The sequence below is a fragment of the Peromyscus maniculatus genome, chromosome X, assembly GCF_049852395.1.
Source record: "Peromyscus maniculatus bairdii isolate BWxNUB_F1_BW_parent chromosome X, HU_Pman_BW_mat_3.1, whole genome shotgun sequence".
NCBI classification, from domain to species: Eukaryota; Metazoa; Chordata; class Mammalia; order Rodentia; family Cricetidae; genus Peromyscus; species Peromyscus maniculatus.
In genome coordinates this window covers 50,881,986-50,905,201 of record NC_134875.1, presented here as the reverse complement: position 1 = coordinate 50,905,201, position 23,216 = coordinate 50,881,986, and the positions used below count along the sequence as shown (strand labels likewise).

At 41.3% G+C, this 23,216-nt stretch overlaps 1 protein-coding gene across 1 annotated transcript; it reads left to right on the top strand.

The window, feature by feature from the left end:
- The first annotated feature begins 497 nt into the window (after window positions 1-497).
- Window positions 498-21,711, top strand: Prps1 (phosphoribosyl pyrophosphate synthetase 1). Its single transcript, XM_006970312.3, has 7 exons — window positions 498-1,274; window positions 10,688-10,871; window positions 13,262-13,360; window positions 14,668-14,792; window positions 17,281-17,454; window positions 18,826-18,985; window positions 20,700-21,711. Exons 1-7 carry the CDS (start codon window positions 1,153-1,155, stop codon window positions 20,790-20,792), a joined length of 957 nt encoding a protein of 318 aa, XP_006970374.1. The 5' UTR covers window positions 498-1,152; the 3' UTR covers window positions 20,793-21,711.
- The last annotated feature ends 1,505 nt before the right edge of the window (window positions 21,712-23,216 follow it).

Genomic DNA, 23,216 nt, shown 5'->3' with positions numbered 1-23,216 from the left:
ACTGGAATATTGTTAATGAAAATGGAGTTTAAAAATAAAGATTTGCATTGGTCCAGTTAGCATGTTATCATCATAAAAGTAATAAAAGAATGTAAAAGGCCACATTAGCAACACTACCTAGTCATTATGGCAAACAGACCTAAAAGCTTTGCTGATTCCTTCAGGGCTCTTCATGGATAATATTTTAATTTTTCTTCTTCCAAGCATTAGGTAATCAGAATTTTACCACCTACATATTTGGGAAAAGGCATACTCCTTCCCTGACTGAACATACTAGATCCCAGTGTTAGAAACAAAATGCAACTTTCTCCTGCATTGTTCCAGGATGACACACCTTCAGTCACTTTCCCCTGGGACTTGCCTTTCAGGTAAAAACTACACTTGGTAATTAGAGCCAGTAAACAAGCCCTGTGGATGGTATGCGCCTGCGTTAAGGCTGTCTTTGTGATGTAAAAGTGCTTTAATTTAACCCCTTACTGACAACGAGATAAAAATCCGGATCAGAAACCTGCCCACTCACGTGACTACCATCCTGTAAAGACAGATATACTTCAAGGAAAATGCATACCAGGGGTGAATTTGGTTTCATGAACTGAAACAAAAGAAACAATAAGGATGATTTCCCGTTTTGGGGTTTAGATCTAGCCTTATGCGTCTGTAGAATCCCTCCACTCACATCTTCACACCCAGAGAATCTTCTCCATGCATTCCAGCCAACGTTGTCATAACACGGTGCTACTAGGAGGCGGGGCTACTTCTTAGCCTCGCCCCCTTTGACACCCAGAGACTCTTCTCCACGCATTCCAGCCAACGTTCTCATAACACGGTGCTACTAGGAGGCGGGGCTACTTCTTAGCCTCACCCCTTCGTGCCTTTTAGCCAATTGCCAAAGAGAGTAGTTGGGCGGCAACATTACCGGAAGACTCCGCCCCCACCCCGGTCAGCCAATCCAGAAAAGCTGGGTGGGGAACTTCCTTTGTGATCCCGCCCCTTTGGTGCTTGGTAATTTAGAGCCGCGCGCTGGGCGGGAATGTAAGATGGCGGAGTAGCAACGCGGTGCTGTTGGTGTTCAGGCTGCGGGCTGACTTCGAGACCAGTCTCCGCAGCTGCGGTGACCACTGAAAAAAGAGTGCGTTTGTGCAGTTGCCCAAGATGCCGAATATCAAAATCTTCAGCGGGAGCTCTCACCAGGACTTATCCCAGAAAATTGCTGACCGCCTGGGCCTGGAGCTAGGCAAGGTGGTGACTAAGAAATTCAGCAACCAGGAGACCTGGTAAGGACGAAATTGGCATCCCGAGTGCACCGCACCTGCCGGGTCGGCGGCATCTTGGGGGAATTGAGCGGCCGCGGGAATTCCCGGGTGCTGAGGGAGAGCAGGAAAGGGCAGCTAACGTTAGCTTGTCCCGCTGCCTGTTCCGTTATTTCACCTCGCTGGAGGGTCGCGTTTATCCTCGCCGCGCGCGTGGGTGGAGCCAAGATGGAGGGGGCAGGCAGAGATGCTACGTTTGAAGGTTGGGGATGGAGGACCTAATGTAGTGGGGTAATGGCCTCCCCGGAGCGCCTGGTGGGGTACCAACGCTTAGCTTCGGCTATGGGGACACGTGGCTTGTCGCTTCAGTGGGGAGCCACTAGGCTGGCTTCGGTTCGCTTTCGGCGCGTTGACTGGTATACATCAGAGAACCTATCGCGTGCCTTAGCCCCCTCGTGGTCTTTCTCCTAGAGTCGAAAAGCTTTTTGATTCGAAATGGTAGCGTTCTGGTTTGGTCTTAAAGGAAGCATGTTCTGAGTGCGCGAAAATGTTACCTCTTCCCTTAGATTGGCAAGCGTCGGCTTTTCCTATCTTTGCAATCTGTCTGTCGAGGAATCGGAACCACCCTTAAGTTAAATCGAGGTGATGAGATAAAGTGGTGCTTTAGCTCAGCATCATTGATCTTCAGCATCTCAGCTTCAGTCATCCCGAAAGTCTTAGAGAAAGCCAAGTTGTGGAATTGGAATTTTTTACCTTAACACCCCTCCCCCAAATAGCAGCCTCTTTTCAGTGTTACGTGCGTGGGGATTTAGAGAACGACTTACACGTGAATATTAATAATTGAGGACAAAATAACACAAGGGAAGAGCTAGCTCAAACAGTAAATTGAAATTTGACTTTTTTTTTTAATGCTTTGCCTTAAACAACTCCTCGTCCAGCACTGATGTGATGTCACACGTCTTTAATTACGCCCTCTAGGCAGAAGCAGGATAGCCGGCCCGCAAGCTTGAGGCAAGACTGGTCCTCATAGCTAATTCTGGATTAGTCTGGACCACATAGTGAGGCCCTCTCTCAAATATTAATTAGTAACAAAATTCGCTCTCTAGCCCCAATTTCGTTGTCCACATGCACTATTGGACCATGTGAGAGGTTACTTACCTACTTCTTTCAGTGCCCCTTCCAACCGTATATGGAGTCTTCTAGATCTCATGCACTGTATTTTGTTTTCCCGTAGTTGATAGAGCACAGGCCATAATCCTTTTTTTCATTGGCTTATTTTGATTTTGTTTTTAGGGTGCTTTTTGAGGGGGAATCACCTACAGGTCTCTAACATGTAGTCGTCCTCTTGCCTCTCTTTGCCTGCTTAGTACTGGGATTACACACAGGACCCATCACGCCTACACTCTTACAGTCATCTGTTAGGGGGCATTTCTAAACTAATGATCAGTTATTAAACTACATAAGATTTATTTTTTCTGACTTTTTTCTAAATGTTTTGTGTTTTTTCTTTAAAGTGATTTCCAAATATAACTGTATTTTTTTCGACCTAGCTAAAGTTCATCTGTGATGGATGGCTTTTTCCTGGATTAGTATGCTGTTAATTGTGATGCAAATGATAGTGCAAACACTTAGCATCCGTAGCCAGGTAATACCTTAGTCAGAAGAGGAGTGCAAGCTGCTTGTTACCTCTGACCATTTCTGCTCCTGGGCCTCAGTTAAAAAAAAAAGAAAGAAAGAAAGAAAGAGAGAGAGAGAGAGACAGAGAGAGAGAGAGAGAGAGAGAGAGAGAGAGAGAGAGAGAGAGAGAGAGAGAGAGAGAGAGAAAGAAAGAAAGAAAGAAAGAAAGAAAGAGAAAGAAAGAAAGAAAGAAAGAAAGAAAACAGCCCCAGACTTAGAACGATAGTTTGGCTAGGGGATAAAAATGTTTTTCATTTAGAGGTTTTCTTTGACCCATTTGGTTATTGAGTCTTTCGGGGGAAAAAAATAGGAAGACTGTTTTGTCCTTGGCATTAATCCTCTGCCCTCTGCATAATGCAGCACAGCAGAACAGGTTATATTTGGGGTGGTGGTCATGATGAAGAGAACAACATAGTCTAATACTGACAGATTTTGATTAAGCCCAACTTGGATAATAAGACTTTTTAGGCTTTTATTTATTTATTTTATGTTTATGGGTGTTTTGCCTGCATATATGTATTGGCATACATGCCTGGTGCCTGCTGAAGTCAGAAGATAGTGGTGGTTAGATCCCCTGGGACTGGATCACAGATGGTTGTGAGCCTCCATGTGGGATCTGGGAATCCTCTGCTCGAGCAGCCTGTGCTCTTAAGCATTGAGCTGACTCTCCAGACCTGACTATAAGGTTTAGCTTTAAGTTTGGCTTTGAAAAATGGCTGAAATGTTGGTTATTAAGCAGAATTGTTTTTAAAAATGGTAGTGGCGGTTGAGTGATGAGTTGCTAAGTTTTATTGGTCGGGGTGGGGGACATGGAGCACACTTGGCTTAGAACTTGCTATGTAGACCATGATGGCCTTGGAACTCAGACTGTGCGTCCTTGGTCCAATTAACAAGCCTGTGCCACCATGCCTGACCTCAGAACGTTTTTGTTTTGGGGTGGTTTTTTTATTTTTTTTTTGGTTTGTTTTTCTTTGTTTGTTTGTTTGTTTTGTTTTGTTTTGTTTTTTCAAGACAAGGTTTCTCTGTAGCTCTGGCTGTCCTGGAACTCACTTTGTAGACCAGGCTGGTCTGAAACTCAGAAACGTTCCTACCTCTGCCTCCTGAGTGCTGGGATTAAAGGTGTTCAACATCATACCAGGCTAGAATGTATTTTTTTTTAAGATTTTATTTTTTATTTGTGTGTAAGTTTGTATGTATGTGGTGGAGGGGGCATGTATCACATATGTTTGATTACTTGCAGATTCCAGACGTGGGCACCAGCTCCCCTGGAACTGGAGTTATTATGAGTAGTTACCACCTGACCTGGGCACTGGGTCTTCTAGAAGAACATCAGGGACTCTTAACTTCTTTTTCTCTTTCTTTTTCTTTTTCTTTTTTTGAGACAGGGTCTCACTTTGTGGCTCTGACTGTCCTGAAACTATGTAGACCAGGCTGGCCTCCCACCTCAGATCTCCTGCATCTACCTGTGCTGAGATTAAAGGTGTGTGCCACTGTACTCAGTTAAGGACTCTGAACTCTTCCCTGGAACACATAAATTTTAAATACTAACCTCTAATGATGCTATATTTTTCATATGCTTTTAAATGTTTAAGCTGGCAATAATTATTATTTGTCAATTTTTGCCCTTTTCCTTTTTGTTGGCATGTATTATACAAAATGATGGACTTTGGGTTTTGTTTTCTTGTTTTTTCTCAGAGCTGAGGATTGAACCCAGGGCCTTGCACTTGCTAGGCAAACACTCTGCCACTGTGCTAAATCCCCAACCCCAAGGACTTTGGGTTTTTGGCAAAGAAAATATTTTCTCTCCTGGAAAAAGTCTAGATAATGAGGTTTCATAATTAATAAGTCACCTGCTCTAAAGAAAGGATTTGAAGCCAGGCAGTAGCGACACACCACTTTTTAGCACTCCAGAGGCTGAGGCAGAAGCCAGTCTAATCTGCAGGGGTAGTTCCAGGCCAGCCTGGGATACATACATAGTGAAAACCCTGTTCCTTCCAGCTCCACCCCCGCCACACACACACACCTGATAAAGGATTCCAAGTATATTTTGTAGTTACAAAAGCAAGGAGTTTGTTATAATAGATATTATAATAAGTCTTATAGAACAAAGGACTATAATAATTTTTCCAAGAACTTAGCAAAAAATAATTGGTAAAGTTTAGATTTTATCTGTATCCCTTGGCTTCTGGCAGCTGAAGGGATAGAGGCATAAAGAACATAATGTTTTTATTTTCATACAGCTCTCTAGAGACTTCCAGATACAAACTCCCAAAGATTTTATAAAGAATATCATGTAAAATGTAATAATTTGTGGGTATTTTTTGTATTGGTTCACGTTTAAAGCTTTGTATAAGGTGATAAGAAGCTACCCTGGTCTAAATGCTTTGAAGAATCCTTTAAGCCTATCAGACTGTCTTAGGGTCAGTTGTGAAATTGTTTGTTCTCTAAGTCCTGGTCAAACAGTCTGACAATAGTAAGTGAATGTGTGGAGCACATGGTAATCTGTGTACTTTACTGAAACTACAGCCATAGGTTGACCTCTGATACCACATATAGAGGGCAAAGCTGACCTTATTGGAAATCAGTGCACCCAGCTTCTTCTCTCCCCCAGGAGAATGGAGATGTGCCAGCGGAGTACAGACAGGTTTAGCCGTTTTTGAAGTTGCTCAATAATTGTAAATACTTGGTCTAGAATGCATGAGCCACAGAACAGAAGCACTTTATCAGGGAATCTTATCTCTCAAGGAAAGTGAGAGTAAAGACCACACCTTTGATCCCAGTACTCCAGAAACTAACTCAGGTTGATCTTAGGGTTCAAGGTCAACCTGATTGCTGTGTTTTGTTTTCAGACAAAGTCTGTGTAATCTAAACTGACCTCAAACTTGCTATGTAGCCCAGGATGACTTTTAATGGATCCTCTTGCCTCAGCCCCTTAAATGCTGTCTTACCCACATTTGAAGCACTCAATAACCATAAACATGAGGCCAGTGATTCCTGTATTGTGTCATGCCTTTCTACGCCTTATTTGGAAAACACGCAAGTAGTTCTTGTAGAAAGGCCTCCTTGGACCTCTCTGACCTATGTGTGAACTTGTGTGTGTGTGTGGGGGGGTGTTCCTAGAGACTAGAAGTGTCTGATTTCCAGGTGACTGAATGTTAGGCACCAATTCAGGTTCTTGTTAAGAACCACTGGGCCGTCTCTCCAGCCCCTGTTTAACTTTTTGTGGTAGAACCCTCCAAATAAACACATGGCTTGAGTGGAGTCCCCAGAGGTCACTTAAAGCCGCGTGCACCCACAAGTGCCCCTCTGGGAAGATGGGAGGTAGAGACAGGAGAAACCCTGGAAGCTTGCAGGCTAGCTAGCCTCCTATACAGGGCAGTTGTCTCAAGGTGGAAGGTTGTCCTCTGACCTAACTAAACACATGTACTCACACACATACATCCTATATACCCACATTAAAAAAAAACTAATTCCTAAATATTGAAGAACTAGTCAGTGTTCAGCTCTCTCTCTCATAAATGTGTGGTTTTTAAAAATTAAAAAAATTACATATTTATTGTTTGCAAGTGTGGGGATCAGAAGACAACTTTTGGAAGTTGATTTTCTCTTCACCGTGTGGGTTCCGGGAATGGAACTCAAGTGGTCAGGCTTGGGGCAAGCACTTTTATCAGCTGAACCGCCTTGCTGGCAGCTAACAATTCTTTATTACATTTTATTTATTTCTTGAAGGGGCACAATGGAGTTGGTTCTTTTCTTGTACAGTCTGGTTCTGGGGATTGAACTCCGCCTGTTTGTCAGACTGTGGCAGATATCCCCACCTGCTGAGTCATCTCACTGGCCCATGGTTTTGTTGGGCGTTTTGTTGTTGCTTTCTGTTTGAAATAGGGTCTGTAGTTTGTAGCCTAGACTGGTCTCGAACTCCTCTTGAAGCTTCCAGAATTTTTGGTTTACTAATATGTATCGTCCTACCCAGCTAAATGTATATTTCTAAGTATGTTTGATCTAGAATGCAAATAAGATCCATTGAGGTTGAATAATTGATAGTTTTATGTTACCTTTTTTCTGGTAAATTTTATTTTCCACATATGAGTGCTTTGCTTGCATATATGCCTGTGCGCCACATGCTCTGCCCACGGTGCCTACAGAGGCCAGAAGAGGGCATTGGATCCCTAGAACTGGAGTTAGGAGTGGTTGTGAGCCACCATGTGGGAGCTGGGAATAGGGAACCTGGGTCCTCTAGAAGAGCAACAAGTGCTCTTAACCACTGAGATGATACACAAATTCTGGGTTGCTTTATTTTGTTTGGGAGACAGAAGTTTAGGCTATCAAATTCCTTATATAACCTGATGTTCCTGTCTCAACCTGGAACTAAAGGCTGCATCCTCATCTAGATGGGATCTAACAAAAGACTTCCTGAATACTGGGGAAAGAGATCCCTCTGCCTCTGCCTCTGCCTCTGCCTCTACCTCTGCCTCAATACTGGATTAAAGGCATGTTCCACCACTGCCTGGTAGGTAATGTATTTATAGGAAGAACATTCCAGATACTGGGAAGAAGTATAGAGGCTCGGAAGTAGAAAAAGATATATCTAAGGGATATTTAAAAAAAAAAAAAAAAAAAAGACTGGTAGATTTCAGGCCAGAGAGGAAATAATTTTGAGGTGAACTCTTCTTTTTTTGAGACAAGGTATGTAGCCTTGGCTTTCATTACTTTTCATTAACTTCCTAAGGGATGTGTAAGTGTATACCATTAAGCCTGGCTCAAGGGGGGCAGTTCTCAGGCTAACTACAGAAATTGGAACTCCCAAGTTCCCTCACAGCATTACATAGTTCCTCAGAAAACAGACAGTTAAAGTAGGTTCGTCTGACTGACCACAGTCATTTTATATCTTCTGTTGCCTCACCTTTCATTGAGAGATGCAGTAATGGTTTAGTGAGTACACACAGGTATAATGGTGCACAATTCTTCTCTTTACTATTTTTTTTGTTTCGTTAGTTGTTTGGAGACAGGATCACTAGCCTGGAGCTCCCTGTCCATCCTAAGTTGCTCTCAGTGTACTGTGTCCTGAGTATAGGTGTGTGCCATCAAAAGTGAATTTGAGCCATGGTGGTGCCTTTGGAGGTGCTGGCAGGAGAAGCAGAAGTTTGAGGTCATTCTCAGCTCTGAATTACTCGAGTCCTTCCTTGTCTCAAAAATGAAAATAAATTTGAATTTTGAGAGCAGAGAGTATAGTTCAGTGGTAGATCACTTGCCTAGCATGTACAAAATAATGAGTTTTATTCCCAGTGTCACAAAAATGAATTTTGAATTAATTGTAGACTTACGGGCAGTTGTAAAAAATGAGAAAAATCTGCCTTTTTTTTGTTTGCTTGCTTGTTTTTTTTTTTCTTCGAGACAGGATTTCTCTGTGTAGCTTTGCCCTTGTCCTGGATCTCGCTCTGTAGCCCAGGCTGGCCTCAAACTCACAGATATACCTGGCTCTGCCTTCCGAGTGCTGGGATTAAAGACATGCGCCACTGCCACCCAGCTGCAATGTATTTTTTACTCAGTGTTTTATAATTTTCTGACTAGAGTTTTTTTTTCTTTATGCAAACTGTAGTTTCTTTTAAAGAAACAATCAGCATATTTCTTGTATAATGTACCAATCAGCATATTGACACAGATAAACATCAAGATACACAAAACACCCCTATTAATTACCAAAAGGGTGTTTTCTGTTTGCTCTGTGATGACTACATCCACTTTTCTCCTCCTGTCTTTCAATGGTTTTCTTTTGGTATTGCCTTCATCTGGTTTTATTATCTGAGTAATAATACTGGCTTCAATAAAGTTGAATTGGAACCTGTTTCCTTATCCGTTTCTGGAAAAGACTGTAAAATTAGCATTAATTCCCTTTAAAAATACTGATAGACTTCTCAGATTAAGCTGGGTGTTAGTTTGTTACTGAATTTTTATCATATTTCCCCCTCACCCAAGTCCTCTTAGATTGTCCCTACCTCCCTACCTACACAGGTGTTTCTGTTGGTGTCTTAGAGGTTTATCAATGGTATTTATTCATTTTTCTCTCATATAAACTAGCTTTTGTTTTGTGGGTTTTTCTTCATTCTCTTAAGTCTTTAAAATTTGTATTCATTTCGGACAGAGTGTCTTTCTTTTTTATGTAATCACCCTGTCTTTAAGATCACCATCAGCCTTCCTCAGTTTCCTTAGCCCTGGACTTACAGGTGTATGCCACCAGCGCTAGCCCAGTTCTGTACTTTTGAATTAGAACGGTTGTCTTCGTTATTTGTGTGTCCACACATACACATGTGCGAAGGTCAGAGGAGAACTCTGTGAAGTGGGTGCCGCTTACTCGGTCGGCTTTTACATGGATGGGTTCCAGGGATGGAACCTGGGTCAGGAGAGTCACATACACACACACACACACATACACACACACACACACACACACACACACACACACACACACACACGTACTTCACCTACTGAGCTGTCCCCCTCCCTCCCTCCCTTTTTATTTTTAGATTATGGCTTTATTGGTAGACAACCAAGGGTCAGCATAATTGTTTCACTATTTAGTAAAATATAGCTTACTTAATAGAGTCATTTACTTTTGGATTTTTGTTTGTTTGTTTGTTTTTTCGAGACAGGGTTTCTCTGTGTAGTTTTGGTGCCTGTCCTGGATCTCGCTCTGTAGACCAGGCTGGCCTTGAACTCACAGTGATCTGCCTGGCTCTGCCTCCCAAGTGCTGGGATTAAATACTTTTGGATTTTTAAAAAAATAATTCTATCTTTACAAAGGTTTTTATTTTGTGTGTATTTGAATGTTTGCCTCTGTGTGTGTGTGTGTGTGTGTGTGTGTGTGTGTGTGTACATATATGTATATATGCATACCACATGCATATAGTTCCTACAGAGGCCAGAGGAAGTCAGATGCCCTACTAGAGCTGGAGTTACAGCTGGTTGCAAGCCCCCTGGCATGGGTGCTAGGAACTGAACTCAGGTCCTCTACAAAAGTGACAAGTGTTCTTACCCGCTGAACCATCTCTTCAGCCTCTATGTTTATTTATTTTTTTTATTTTGTATAATTGTGTGTTTGTGTGGAAATATGTACATATTAGTGCAGGTGCCCATCCACAGAGGTCAAAGGTGTCAGATCCCCCAGAGTTGGAGTTACAGGTGGTTGTGAACCCTCTAAATTAAACAAGACTTTATACTTAGGTCAGAGTAGTTTGCACAGAATGACGTCAAAGCCTGCATCTGTTTCATTCACCATTACATATTCCTAATTGAGTGGACTATCACTATGGGAGGGAAGGTATTGTCTTCTCTATACAGCATTGGTGCAGGACAGAGGTGATTTCATTCCTTGGATATTCCTACTTTTCCTTATATGTGACTGCAATAGTCACCATTGCTAACAGATTTGATACTATGTCTGATGGCCACCAAGTGAAATTATGGTGCAGTTGCTTCTCTATAAGTACTTTAAAGTCAACCAATCTTTTTCATGTTGTGTCTCATTTATAAGCTTAGAATATTTTTGTATAGTGAACTAGAATGAACTGGGTAATAAGCTGTTTCTAGTATACCCACCCGTTTCTTTAGGTGTTCTCTCCAAAGTCTGAAGTGATCAATATCCACATGGAGCTATAACCCATGCATAACATATGAGTACTGATGCTGTGACTGTCTGAAGAATTACAGTGTGATACTTAGGAGAATCTGTTGTTTCTGTTCATTCTCTTTTTCTATTTTAGTGTGGAAATTGGAGAAAGTGTACGTGGAGAAGATGTCTACATTGTTCAGAGTGGGTGTGGTGAGATAAATGACAATCTAATGGAGCTTTTGATCATGATTAATGCTTGCAAGATTGCTTCAGCCAGCCGGGTGACTGCAGTCATCCCATGTTTCCCTTATGCCCGCCAGGATAAGAAAGATAAGGTAGGAATGAATTTTTTTTTATAGTGTTGGTGAGCGCAGCTAGAGCTTAATGCTCGGCTAGTGCTCTACTACAGAGTTATACCTTCAGCTCAGAATCTTTTTTTTTTTTTTTGAGACACAGGGTTTCTCTGTGTAGCTTTGCACCTTTCCTGGAACTCACTTGGTAGCCCAGACTGGCCTCGAACTCACAGAGATCTGCCTGCCTCTGCCTCCCAAGTGCTGGGATTAAAGGCGTGTGCCACCACCATCCGGCCAGAATCCTTTTTTTTTTTTATTAATAATAGTGCTAGACCATTTTGATATGACTTTTTTTATTTATTTATTTTTTAAATTACACTCATTTGTGGTATTCATAGATTACATTCGCAGTATTCATTCAATTATATATATTTAATTTTAAAATTTTATTTATTTATTATGTATACAGCGTTCTGTCTGCATGTGTGCCTGCAGGCCAGAAGAGGGTGCCAGATCTCATTACAGATGGCTGTGAGCCGCCATGTGGGTGCTGGGAATTGAACTCAGGACCTCTGGAAGAACAGCCAGTGTTCTTAACCTCTGAGCCATCTCTCCAGCCCGAATATAATTTCTTGAAGGGGGTAAGAGGTCTTAATTACAGGCTTACAGCACAATGGGAGGACCCCAGAGGGCAGAAGTTCTCTACTGATGTTTTACAATCTTGCATCTAAGCTGTTAACGCCCATTATTCAGGATACACAAACAAGGAACTTCCCTTAAGCATTCAGGAGGGTGGAACCTGGCTGGTCTACAGAGTGAGTTCCAGGACAGCCAGAGCTGCACAGAGAACACCCACCCCCCAAAAAAAGACTAATCACCAGTCCTTTGTAGGTGTGTGTGTGTGTGTGTGTGTGTGTGTGTGTGTGTTTGTGTTTTATTGGGTATCAAACCTGGGGCATCACACATGCTAAATAAGTGCTCTGTTACTAAACTATATACCAGCCCATTTTTTGCCTTTTATTTTTAGGCAGGATCTCACTAACTTTCCTAGACTGACCTTGAACTCATTGTGCTGCTCAGGCAGGTCTTTCTTGTAATCCTCCTGCCTTAGCTTTCAGAGTAACTGGGAATCCAATCCCATGCCATTAGTTCTAGAAGAATACTTTTTAAAACTGTAGATGTATTTATTATCTAGCCAGGTCATGTGGTACCTGCCTGTAGTTGGTCACAGATCTTCAGAGGAGACCGAGGCTAGAAAATCATTTGCACTCAGGATTTTGAGAGCAGTCTGAGCAACATAGCAGGAATATCCCCCCCTCAGAAAATATAAGCAAACCTTAGTAGAGCCTCTCATAGTACCACAAGATCTTGATCCCAGTTGTGACCCCTTCGTAAACTTGAAGTTGACTATGTGAATAATTGCTTTCCTATATTTTATGTATCTGATTTATTAGAAGGTGAAGTATATACATAAAGCTTTTTAATTTAAGGATTTTGTAATTAACCCCAGTTTTTACAAATGATACCTAAGAGGAATTCTAGATGCTTTTTATTGTGACCAAGTATAGAGTAAAAGCATAGACTTTGTAGAAGTAGTCACAGGTATGTTGAGGTTGCTATAAAGTTGACCTTCAGATGACTCTGATTAAACAATTTTCATTGTGATATGGATCTTTAAACTTTGACACATTAGGTGGTATTATGAGTGTGTATGCACTAAAATATTTCAATCAAAATAATTTTAAAGATAATGTGAGGACTGAGATTGATTTGACTGACCATAGTAAACACTTGAATACAGAGCCCAGTGTGGTGGTGTGTGCCTTCGATCCCAGGAGGGAGAGTCAGGCACATCTCTGAGGCCAGCTTGGTCTGCCTAGAGAGTTCAAGGACAGACAGAGCTGCATAAAGAAACCCTGGTAACGTGTGCCTTTAATCCCAGCCCTAGCGAGGCAAAAGTAGATGGATCTCTTGAGTTCAAGGCTAGCTTGATCTACAGAGCGAGTTCCAGAACAGCTAGAGCTATACAGAGAAACCCTGTCTGGAAAAACCGAGAGACAGAGGCAGAGAGAGAAAGAGAGAGAAGAAAACATCCAGGAATGGTGCATGCCTGTAATCCCAGCACTCAAAAGACTGAGGCAACAGGGTCAAGACTTTTAAGCCAGTCTAAACTACAAAGCAAAATCGTCAAACAAAAATAATTTAAGAAAACAGAAGTTAGAAATAAAGTTTTCTTTACTAAAATTTGTATCTTCATTTGGAATAATATTGCACTGCTTACTGTTTATATTAGAGTACAATCACTCAAAGATCAGTGCCACGTGTCGTGAATTTCTTGGTGATATAATGTCTTAAAATTATAGGTACTTGGTAAATGAACTGCTTTCATCTTGACTTTTTTTTTCTTTTTTTCTTTCCTGCCTTCTATTCAGAGCCGGGCTCCCATCTCAGCTAAACTTGTTGCAAATATGCTATCTGTAGCAGGAGCAGATCATATTATCACCATGGATCTACATGCATCTCAAATTCAGGTACCAGTGGAAGGAAGCTAAATATTGAGAGAAAGGTGGGCAGAGAGCCAGGCATGGTGGTGCACATCTGCATTCTAGAGGCTGACAGCTGAAGCAAGAAGTTAGCAAGACAGTTTGTTATTATGCAAAGGACATAGGCTTTAGGATTAGAACTAATAATCAGTCTTAATTTTAGAGCTACAGACATTAAAGATTTTTCATAGAAACCCAGAACAAGAGAAATCAATCGCCACATTTATTTTATACTATCTAAAGCTTCCAGCTATGAATGGTGGTGCATACCTATAATCTTAGCACTTGGAAGGCCCAGGCAAGGAGATTGAATTCCAAGCTAGTCTGTGCTGTAGAGTAAACCCTCTTTTAAAAGTTAAACTCCCAGCTATTACCATTTGAGTCTTCTGGCAAAAGAGGTGCATAGGACAGAGGAGTGTACTCATCTTGTCAAAAAGAAATAATTGAGAAGTACAACTAGTTTGTATAAACTAGAATTAAAACACATATCTCAGGCTGGAGAGATGGCCCAGCAGTTAAGAGCACTGGCTGCTCTTCCAGAGGACCCGGGTTCAGTTCCCAGTGCCCACATGGCAGCTCACAACTGTTAACTCTAGTTCCAGGGGTTCTGACACTCTCCTACCAATGCACATAAAAAATAAAAATAATAATACTCTAGCTGCTTCACCATTTGGCCAGCACAAATGCCAAGTAGTCTAAATGGTGTATATAAATTGAGTCTGAACATGTTGGCTTGGCTGTTCATAGCTCTTGGCTGAACTTGACTATTTACAAGGGCTCGTTTTTTGTTCCTATGGCGAGGTGTGGGTTGGCCAAGGCCTGGAATTGCTGATCTTGCCTGGAAAGGGGGCTATTTTTACAGTTGCTGCCTTGCGCTTACTTTCCCATTATCTTATTGTTCCTTTTAAAATTTGTGTGTGCATGCATGTATATGTAAATGAATACACACATTCAAGTTGCATGTAGAGGTAAGAGAACAACTTGCAGGAGTTCTCTGACCAGGTAGCTTTTCAAGGTCAAACTTGGGAGCTACTTTACCCTGCTGAGCCACCTCACCAGCCTTTTTTATTACATCGATTGACTGGCTGATTGTTCATTGGGTATACACATGCTTAAGCTTAAAAACAACTTTCAGGAGTCAGTTCTCCCATGTAAGTCCCAGGGAGCAAACTCCTCAGGTCATCAGACTCTACAGCAAATATCTTAGATGAGACATCTCTCTGAATCCACTTACTTTATTTCATAAATGAAGAGAAGAAAAATAAAACCAAACTTAACCCAGCTTCTTTCTCCAGGGCTTTTTTGATATCCCAGTGGACAATTTATATGCAGAGCCAGCTGTCTTAAAGTGGATAAAGGAGAATATATCTGAGTGGAGAAATTGTACTATTGTCTCACCTGACGCTGGTGGAGCCAAGAGGTATAGTTGTAATTACTGTTCTTAAAAAATAATGTACTGCTAAAATCTTTCATATAGTAATATCCCAAAGTGATGTTCTCCCATCGAAGTGCCACTTTTCACAACTTGAGATTGGATGTGCCAGTGGCTAGAATATAGGTTGGATATCATTTTCACTCTATACTGGCTTGAGTCATTTGGAAGGCAGGGTAGACAGGGCCCGAAGTAGTCACTGCATTATTGGCTTGACTGTTACATTAGTGACTCGGCACTGCAGTTAACAACAGTGCTGTAACTTTATCAGGAAGGGTAGGAGATTTCATTTGCAATGAATTTATTCTTTTTTGGTTTTTTTGAGACAGGATTTCTCTGTGTAGCTTTGGAGCCTTTCCTGGAACTGGCTCTGTAGACCAGGCGGGCCTCGAACTCACAAAGATCCGCCTGCTTCTGCCTCCAGAGTGCTGCCTCCCAAGTGCTGGGATTAAAGGCGTGCGCCACCACCACCCATGAATTTATTCTTAAAGTTTTACATACCTCTTACAAAGCTGTTGGTTAGACCATTTGATCCTTGGTAATCAAGAATGGGAAATAAAGTGGTTTTTAATTTAAAGCCAGGACCTTAAATTTCTTAATCAAACTTATTGCCAGGGATTAGCAGTTACATTAATTTATATTTCAAATGGTGCAGGCCAAGAGCTTTGTTGGTTTTTTTGTTTGTTTGGCTTGCTTACAAAAATATGACGTGTTCTTGTTCTGGAAATAGAATGCAGGGTTGGTTACAAGACTCAGTCAGATGAATAGGAAAAACTAATTTAGAACTTCCCAAAAGTAATACATATCATGAAGAATTCAAATCTTTCTCAACCATCTCTTTAATTTCAGTAACTTCAGTGGAATTGATAAGCTGAGAACTTGAATTGTTTATTCAGCCAGATGTATAGCTTGATGAATTCTATTTAATTGCTGTTTGTCCTCTGTGACATCTAGTGACAATGTAAAAACATCCCTATATAGGCAGTTGTCACACTTTATCTTAACTTCTTAAGCATTATCTTCATATCTTTCTCAAGGACTTAGAAAATAATTAATTTGCAATAGTCACAAGCAGGTTTTTTTTTAAAGTTTGGTATAAGAATACTTCTTTCTGCAAATGACTTATGTTTGTAATTCTTTTTCATTCTAATTAGTGATGGAGTATTTTCCACTGCTCACTTCTGTCTTGGCAGGGTTGGGGAGTAGGTAAGGATCCCAGTGTGATTGTAATTTGCACAGTAGCTCTCCACTCAAAGGTTTGTGGGTTACTTTTCCAACTCTTTTCTGCTTTGTTGGGGACTGAGTGTGTTGGTGAGCATGAACGATTTGGAACACTTGGTAACTGATCATGCATTTGCCTTGGATGTCTTCATTCCATGTGAATTGGTTACCTCTGATGTTAGGTGTCAAAGCAGCAGTAATGGAGAGCACAAGGTATGGTTATGTTTCCTTTAGATCCAGGTAGAAGTGTTGCCAGAGTTGTGGTTCAAACCTTATATGGTCAGAGATTCTTGACCTGTTCAGCAAAAACTCTGGTCACAAGAGAAATAGGACAAATAGTGCTAAAGTTTAATTTAATCAATGTTACAATTAAAAACACTAAACCTGAAGCATGAGTCTTTTCTTCGTGACGAAGATTGCATTGCACAGTGGTATGTGGGCACACATGTCATAGGGGTAGGGTAGCCTGTTGTCACCTCTAACCTGCCTGTTAATGTGGCTTGTATTATCTTTAATGAGGAAAAACAGTTCTCTTTGCATTTGATGATAATTTGGGCTGTAGTAACATGCCCTGTTTGTCTGGTTAATTGGTTTAATTTTCTTTCTAGCACTTGTAGAAGGAATCCCAAGCTTGGTGATCAGGTACAGTTGATATTTCCCATTGGTGGTGGCTTCACCACCATTGTGGGAGAGATGAGTGTATGGACATGCATTGAAAGGGTGGGCGCTGCTCTACTCCTCCTAGCTTCAGATTCACGTGCCACTGCTTCTAGAATCACAAATCCTTCATGGTGGAAATCGGGACAATCTGTGTGCTCCCTGCACTAGCTAATAAGGTCTCTCTTTCCTTCTGCCTTCAATCTGTTAAACTAATGTACCTTGCCATATACTGTTTCCCAGGATTGGTGAAGGGTATATCTACCCCATCCCCAGAATGAATGGTATAAGTTTGAGTAATATATTCCCATACTGCCAGTGGTATTACAGAGGGCATTAATCCATAAAATCCAGTTTGTAATGTTTGTTTTTGAGATGTCGATGATAGTTGCTTTCTTCTAGCTGTGGGATCTGTTTTAGTTTCAAGGAATATTCTCCCCCTGGAAGAAAATCCATTGCTTTGTATAAGTGGGTAAGAGAGATGGAACCCAGGGCCTCATGCATGCTAGACAAAGCTGTCTACCACTGAACTGCACTCCCAGCCTTGGAAGCCACATACATGTCTTTAACTTAACTTTGAACCTCTCCTATTTTCCAGAGTTACCTCCATTGCAGACCGATTGAATGTGGATTTTGCCTTGATTCACAAGGAACGGAAGAAGGCCAATGAAGTGGATCGCATGGTGCTAGTCGGAGATGTGAAGGATCGGGTGGCTATCCTGGTGGATGACATGGCTGACACTTGTGGTACAATCTGTCATGCTGCTGACAAGTGAGTACAGGGTGGTGGGGCTAGTGAAGTAAAAAGCTAACTGCCGCTTTGCTGAGTGCTTTGAGAGACACAACTAAAGGGGTAAGTAGCGTTGGGATGTTTTGATCATGCTAGCTTTTAATACATAGAGATGAATGAGTATTCCTCATTTCAGATTCTTAGTCTTTATAAAGAGACACTGCTTTTATAGTAAGTATATCCTTAATAAATTGAAACTATCAAAAGTCAAGTGCATCACATACACTTTTACCTTCTAAAGCCCTTGCTTAGTAACACAATCTACTGTAGACTGGGTTGTTTGCCTCGTGATTACATGGCTGATTGGGAGCTGCTGTGAGACAGTATTTGGATCACACATTGCTAGATCAAGGAAAGGTCCAAATTCTACATCTAGTTTCTACTGAATATATAGTACGTTTGCCATTATAAAGTCCAAAAATCATTAAGTTCAAACATACTCAAAACAATTGACTTTTTGTTTTGATGAGTTAGAAATCCATAGGTGTCCTTTACAAATATTTGTTCATTTTGCATATGTGCACATGCCATGGCAAGCATGTGGAAGTCAAACTTTGGGAATGGTTCTCTCCTTCTACCCTGTGGGTCCCAGGGATCAAATTTACGTCAGCAGGCTGGGAAGTAAGCACAGTCAAATGTGAGTATTCCTGGTTAAGCTTATTTGCAGGGTCATAGATTTTCAGTCTTGTGGTACCTTATCTTTATCATGTAGTTTTCCAGGTCACATTCAAGGACATTTCTTTTTACCAGCCAGAAAGGAAAAAGAACACAGAGATTCCCCCTGGACATTTTGTAGGTTCTACCAAGATAAGGCTTAGTGCAGATTATACTCTTTGATGTGGTCAGTACTGTGTCCTCCTAAAATTAATGTGTTGACTTCTAGCCCCCAGGTATGGTTTTGCAGATTAACCTTGGCATTTAGGCTTAAATAATGAGATCTTGAGAACAGAACCCTCATGTTAGAATTAGTGACCTTGGAGTTGGGGATTTAGCTCTGTGGTAGAGAGAGCAAGTGCAAGGCCCTGGGTTCAGTCTTCAGCTCCAGAAAAAAAAAAGAATTAGTGACTTTATTAGAAGAAAATGCTTGCTACACTATCTTTACATGTGTACTAGAAAGTCATGTGACCACACAAAATGGTAGGTACTATAAACCAAGACCAAAAAAAGTTTCAAAATGAAATCTACCTTGTCTATGCTTGATCTTGGCCATGACAGACTCCGGAACTGTGAAGCATGTTTGTGCTTAAGCTGTCCAATTTCTGATATTCTGTTAATGACAGACTAATACTCTTCCTTCTTCCTAATTCAGAGTCTGTAGTTGCATGTCAGATTAATGAGCTCTTTTTCCTCTAGACTTCTCTCAGCTGGAGCTACCAGAGTTTATGCTATCTTGACTCATGGAATCTTTTCTGGCCCAGCCATTTCTCGTATCAACAATGCATGTTTTGAAGCAGTAGTAGTCACCAATACCATACCCCAGGAGGATAAGATGAAACACTGCTCCAAAATACAGGTGAAATGGGATTAATCCAAAACAAAAATTTCCTTCAGTGTTTTACAGGTAGTAACATGTTAGTCACATATGTGACTACTGAAGCATAAGTTCTTTGGGTTTATCTTTGTTGTTTTGTTCTGCAAATGGAACCCGGACTCTTGCTCTTGTAGGTAAGGACTCTACCACTGATTTTTTTTTCTTTTGGGGAGGGGGTTGGTTTTTTCAAGACAGGGTTTCTCTGTGTTGTTTCGGTGCCTGTCCTGGATCTCGCTCTGTAGACCAGGCTGGCTCTGCCTCCCAGGTGCCCGGATTGCACCACCATCGCCACTGCCGCCACCGCCACCACCGCCGCCACCACTACCACCACCGGCTACTGAATTTCTGAAGCCATCCTTTGTTCCTTTTTCTTTGGCATTGAGAATGGGCCCAGGACCCTACTTTCTTTGTACTTTTTTGGTTTTTAGAGACAGGGTTTCTCTGTGTAGCTTTGCGCCTTTCCTGGAACTCACTCTATAGACCAGGCTGGCCTTGAACTCACAGAGATCCGCCCACCTGCCTCTGCCTCCCAAGTGCTGGGATTAAAGGTGTGTGCCACCACTGCCCGGCTCTTTGTACTTTTTAAGGTGCACTCTCATTAAGTTGCCCAGTCTCTTTTTTTTTTTTTTTTTTTTTTTTTTGAGACAAGATCCTACTATGTAACCCTGGCTGGCCTATAATTTTATATGTAGACCAGGCTGACCTTGAACTCAAAAATCTACCTGCCTATGCCTGAGTGCTGGAATTAAGGGTATGCCTGACTGCATCTAGCTTTGTGTACTTCTTAAGCTTTTTTACTAACATTTTTAAAATCGTTTGTTTGTGTGTGTGCTTGTGTGAATTTCAAAGGCTTAAAGATGACATTGAATCCCCTGGAACTACAGCTAAAGGTGGTTCTGAGCTTCCCTCTGAGTGCTGCGACTGAATTCAGGTCCTCTGCAAGAGCAATAAGCACTCTTGAACGCTGAGCCATTCTCCAGCCTCTTTGTGAATGTTTTGTTTTTCACTTTGGTTTTTTAAAGCAGGGCACACTGCTGACTAGGGTAGCCTAAGAGTCATTGCAATCCCCTTGCATTATAGGCAAATTCATTTTTGTTAGTGTTTTCGTTTTTTAGATGCTTGTTTTGTTTTTCAAGACAGCGTTTCTCTGTGAAGCTCTGGCTATCCTAGAACTTGCTCTGTAGACCAGACTGGCCTCAAACTTACAGATAGATACCAGCTTGTTTCTCCCACCTGGGTGTGAGGGTTAAAGGCATGTACCACCACTGCCCTGGCTAATTTGTTTTATTTATTTGGGGGGGGGGTGTTTGGTCCTCCAAATGCAGAGGACCAAAAGAGGGCACCAGGTTCCCTGAAGCTAGACTTACAGGTGGCTGTAAGCTACATGACATGTATTGAGAACTGAACTCTAGTCTTCTAGAACAACAGTGTGTGCTCTTAACTGCTGAACCATCTCTTCAGCTGCTATACACACACGTACTTGTCCTGTATAGCATCAGGGTTTTGATGACCTTGTACTTGTCCTGTGTTACTAGCATCTTAACTCTTTCTAAGTAATTATAGTTAGAAAAAAAAGAAGAAGAGCCGAGTGCTAGATCCTTAGTAAGGGTGCTTTCCAGGCTGCTTATTTAGGCTGCTGATGGACCAGTGAACTCTGTACCTGCATACTAACCTGGTGCATTTCTTGCCTTTCTAGGTGATTGATATCTCCATGATCCTTGCAGAAGCTATCAGGAGAACCCACAATGGAGAGTCTGTCTCCTACCTGTTCAGCCATGTTCCTTTGTAATAGAATAACTTCTGAAGCATTTTGAAAATAAAGCCACCCCCACCCCTCGTTTTTTCTCGGTATTTGGTGAGTTCAGCAGAAGGCCCAGCTTGCTCCAGTGTAGCTTTTACATCCCACATTAGGTACATTAGAATTTAGCCTAAATTGGAAAAAGACAGACTGCAATTAACTGCTAGGATGTCCTATTTGCATTGCTTCATCCTGGCTTTCTTGTTATTTTGTGAGCCTTGCAGCTTTAACTAGAGCTCAGCTGCTGAACGATGTATAGACTGTTGAAAATATTCCACAAGGTCCTTAGGATGTGATTGACAAGTTGATACTCCATTGCATGTGAATGCTTTGGGGGTTTTATTCATTCAGAATAACTAGCAACCAAGTCAGCCCATATGTGATACATTTTCAGAGGTTTGTGCTACACTGCAGCAAGAACCCTGAGCATCCTTAAACATAGTTCCAGTAGTTGAGCACCCTGTTAGGCAGGGGCAGGTAGCTCAATGTAGTAATTAACTTTTTTGGGAGGAAGAAGCCTGATCCATTGCCATCTATTTATAGCTTGAATTCTCTACACCCGTGTTTTCCATTTGGCTTTACTGTCAGCTGTCTTGACCTTTTCCTGGCCAAATATCTTGGACTGAGTGATCATTGTACCATTATCTTCTGTGAGACAGATTTGCTTCTTGCTATGTATGTAAGCACTAACAATCACATTAGATAACCTGCTGTAGCGCAATCTTCCTTAGCCTATTGCCACTGTGGTGGTAGGTTTTAGGTGGTGTCATAGTGCCTTTTGATTAATTTAAGTATTTAATTTTCATCTTCCTTGGATCCATTTGGTCTCTCAGTTGAACAGATTTCTGCTAAGCAATTTGGTGTTATAGTCTCTTGTAGAAAAAACTTAATAAAATGTTAATGTATGCAATTATGGGTCTCTGTCATATCTACTGATTTCTCTGCTGAAAGTTTGTCTTGGGTGTCCCACTGTCCACTGTATCTATTTTTTATCTAAACCATTTAGCCACCTTTTAAAGAAAAAGCAAAGCAGCAATAGAAAGACTTTAAGGTATTTGAAGTTTACTGAGAATTAGAAGCATTATAGGATGTATAATGCTTTCTGGGTTTCTGCCACTTATTCCTGGGAATCCAAATTCCTATTCCTTTTGAATCAATTTTGCCTAATGTGATGATTCTCCTCCCACACCAGTGTTTGGCATTTAATTTCAGCCCTTCTAAGTAAAACTTGGTTGTAAGCACATAGAATTTAAACAAATTCTAATGCATTCCAGGATTTTTAAGGGGGTTTCTTTGTGCATGACTGTATAAGGATGTATGTTTTCTTTGACACTCTTGGTGGTTTTAGAGGTTGGTGAATACTCCTTTGTTCTTTTTTGAGACAGGGCTTCTCTGTGTAGCCCTGGCTGTCCTGGAACTCAGAGATCCACCTGCCTCTGCCTCCCAAGTGCTGGGATTAAAGATGTGTGCCACTGTCGCCCAGCTCCTTTGTTCTTTTAAACCTGGATCTACTTTTTATTTCACTATGCTTTTGTTGAATATGGGGATAGCTGTATTACAGTTGGACTTTTGACAAAAGTGATTCCAGAGGGACAATAGTAAGCTGTGACATCTTTTTTTTTTTTCTGGAAGAGCTGAGGGAGCTAATTATGCTCCTTCCTGAAGTATTGAATCAGTGTGTCCAGGTTCATCATTTCATAATACAGTAGTTACTTTTCTATAGATAATACTATCCAAGACCCATATTGGATACCTGGAACTATAGGTATTATATAACCTTATTATACTAGTTTTCCCCTATACAGACATACCTATGATAGTTTTATTTATAAACTGAGCACTGTAAGAAAACAACAAAATTGAACGATTATAGCTCTACTAATAAAATTTCCGGCATCACTATTGTGCCTTGGGGCCATCAAGTGAGGACAACTGATGTGATAACTAAGACTAATAGGCTATTACATATGTAGTGTGGCATGCAGGACGAGAGAATGGTTATGCCCCAGGCAGGATTGTGCAATAGCATTCTATCTCGTGTGACACAATTTAAGATGCAAGAATTGTTTTATTTATGGTTGTGGTATTGTTATTTGAGACAGGGTTTCTCTGTGTATCTTTGGAGCCTCTCCTGGAACTCACTCTGTAGACCAGGCTGGCCTCGAACTCACAGAGATCCTCCTGCCTCTACCACCCAAGTGCTGGGATTAAGGGTGTGTGCCACCAACACCCAGCTACTTCTGAGTTTTGACAGAAGACCTAGACTGTGGGACTATGTAATCTAATAGCTAGGGTGAGGTTTTGGGGTGATTCAGGAGAAAGCATCACTCTTCAACTTGGAGCTGAAAGCAAGTACCTACAGTGGGAGAACCCCTAATGTCTTGGACATTGGTTTGTTGTGTTTTGTTTTGTTTT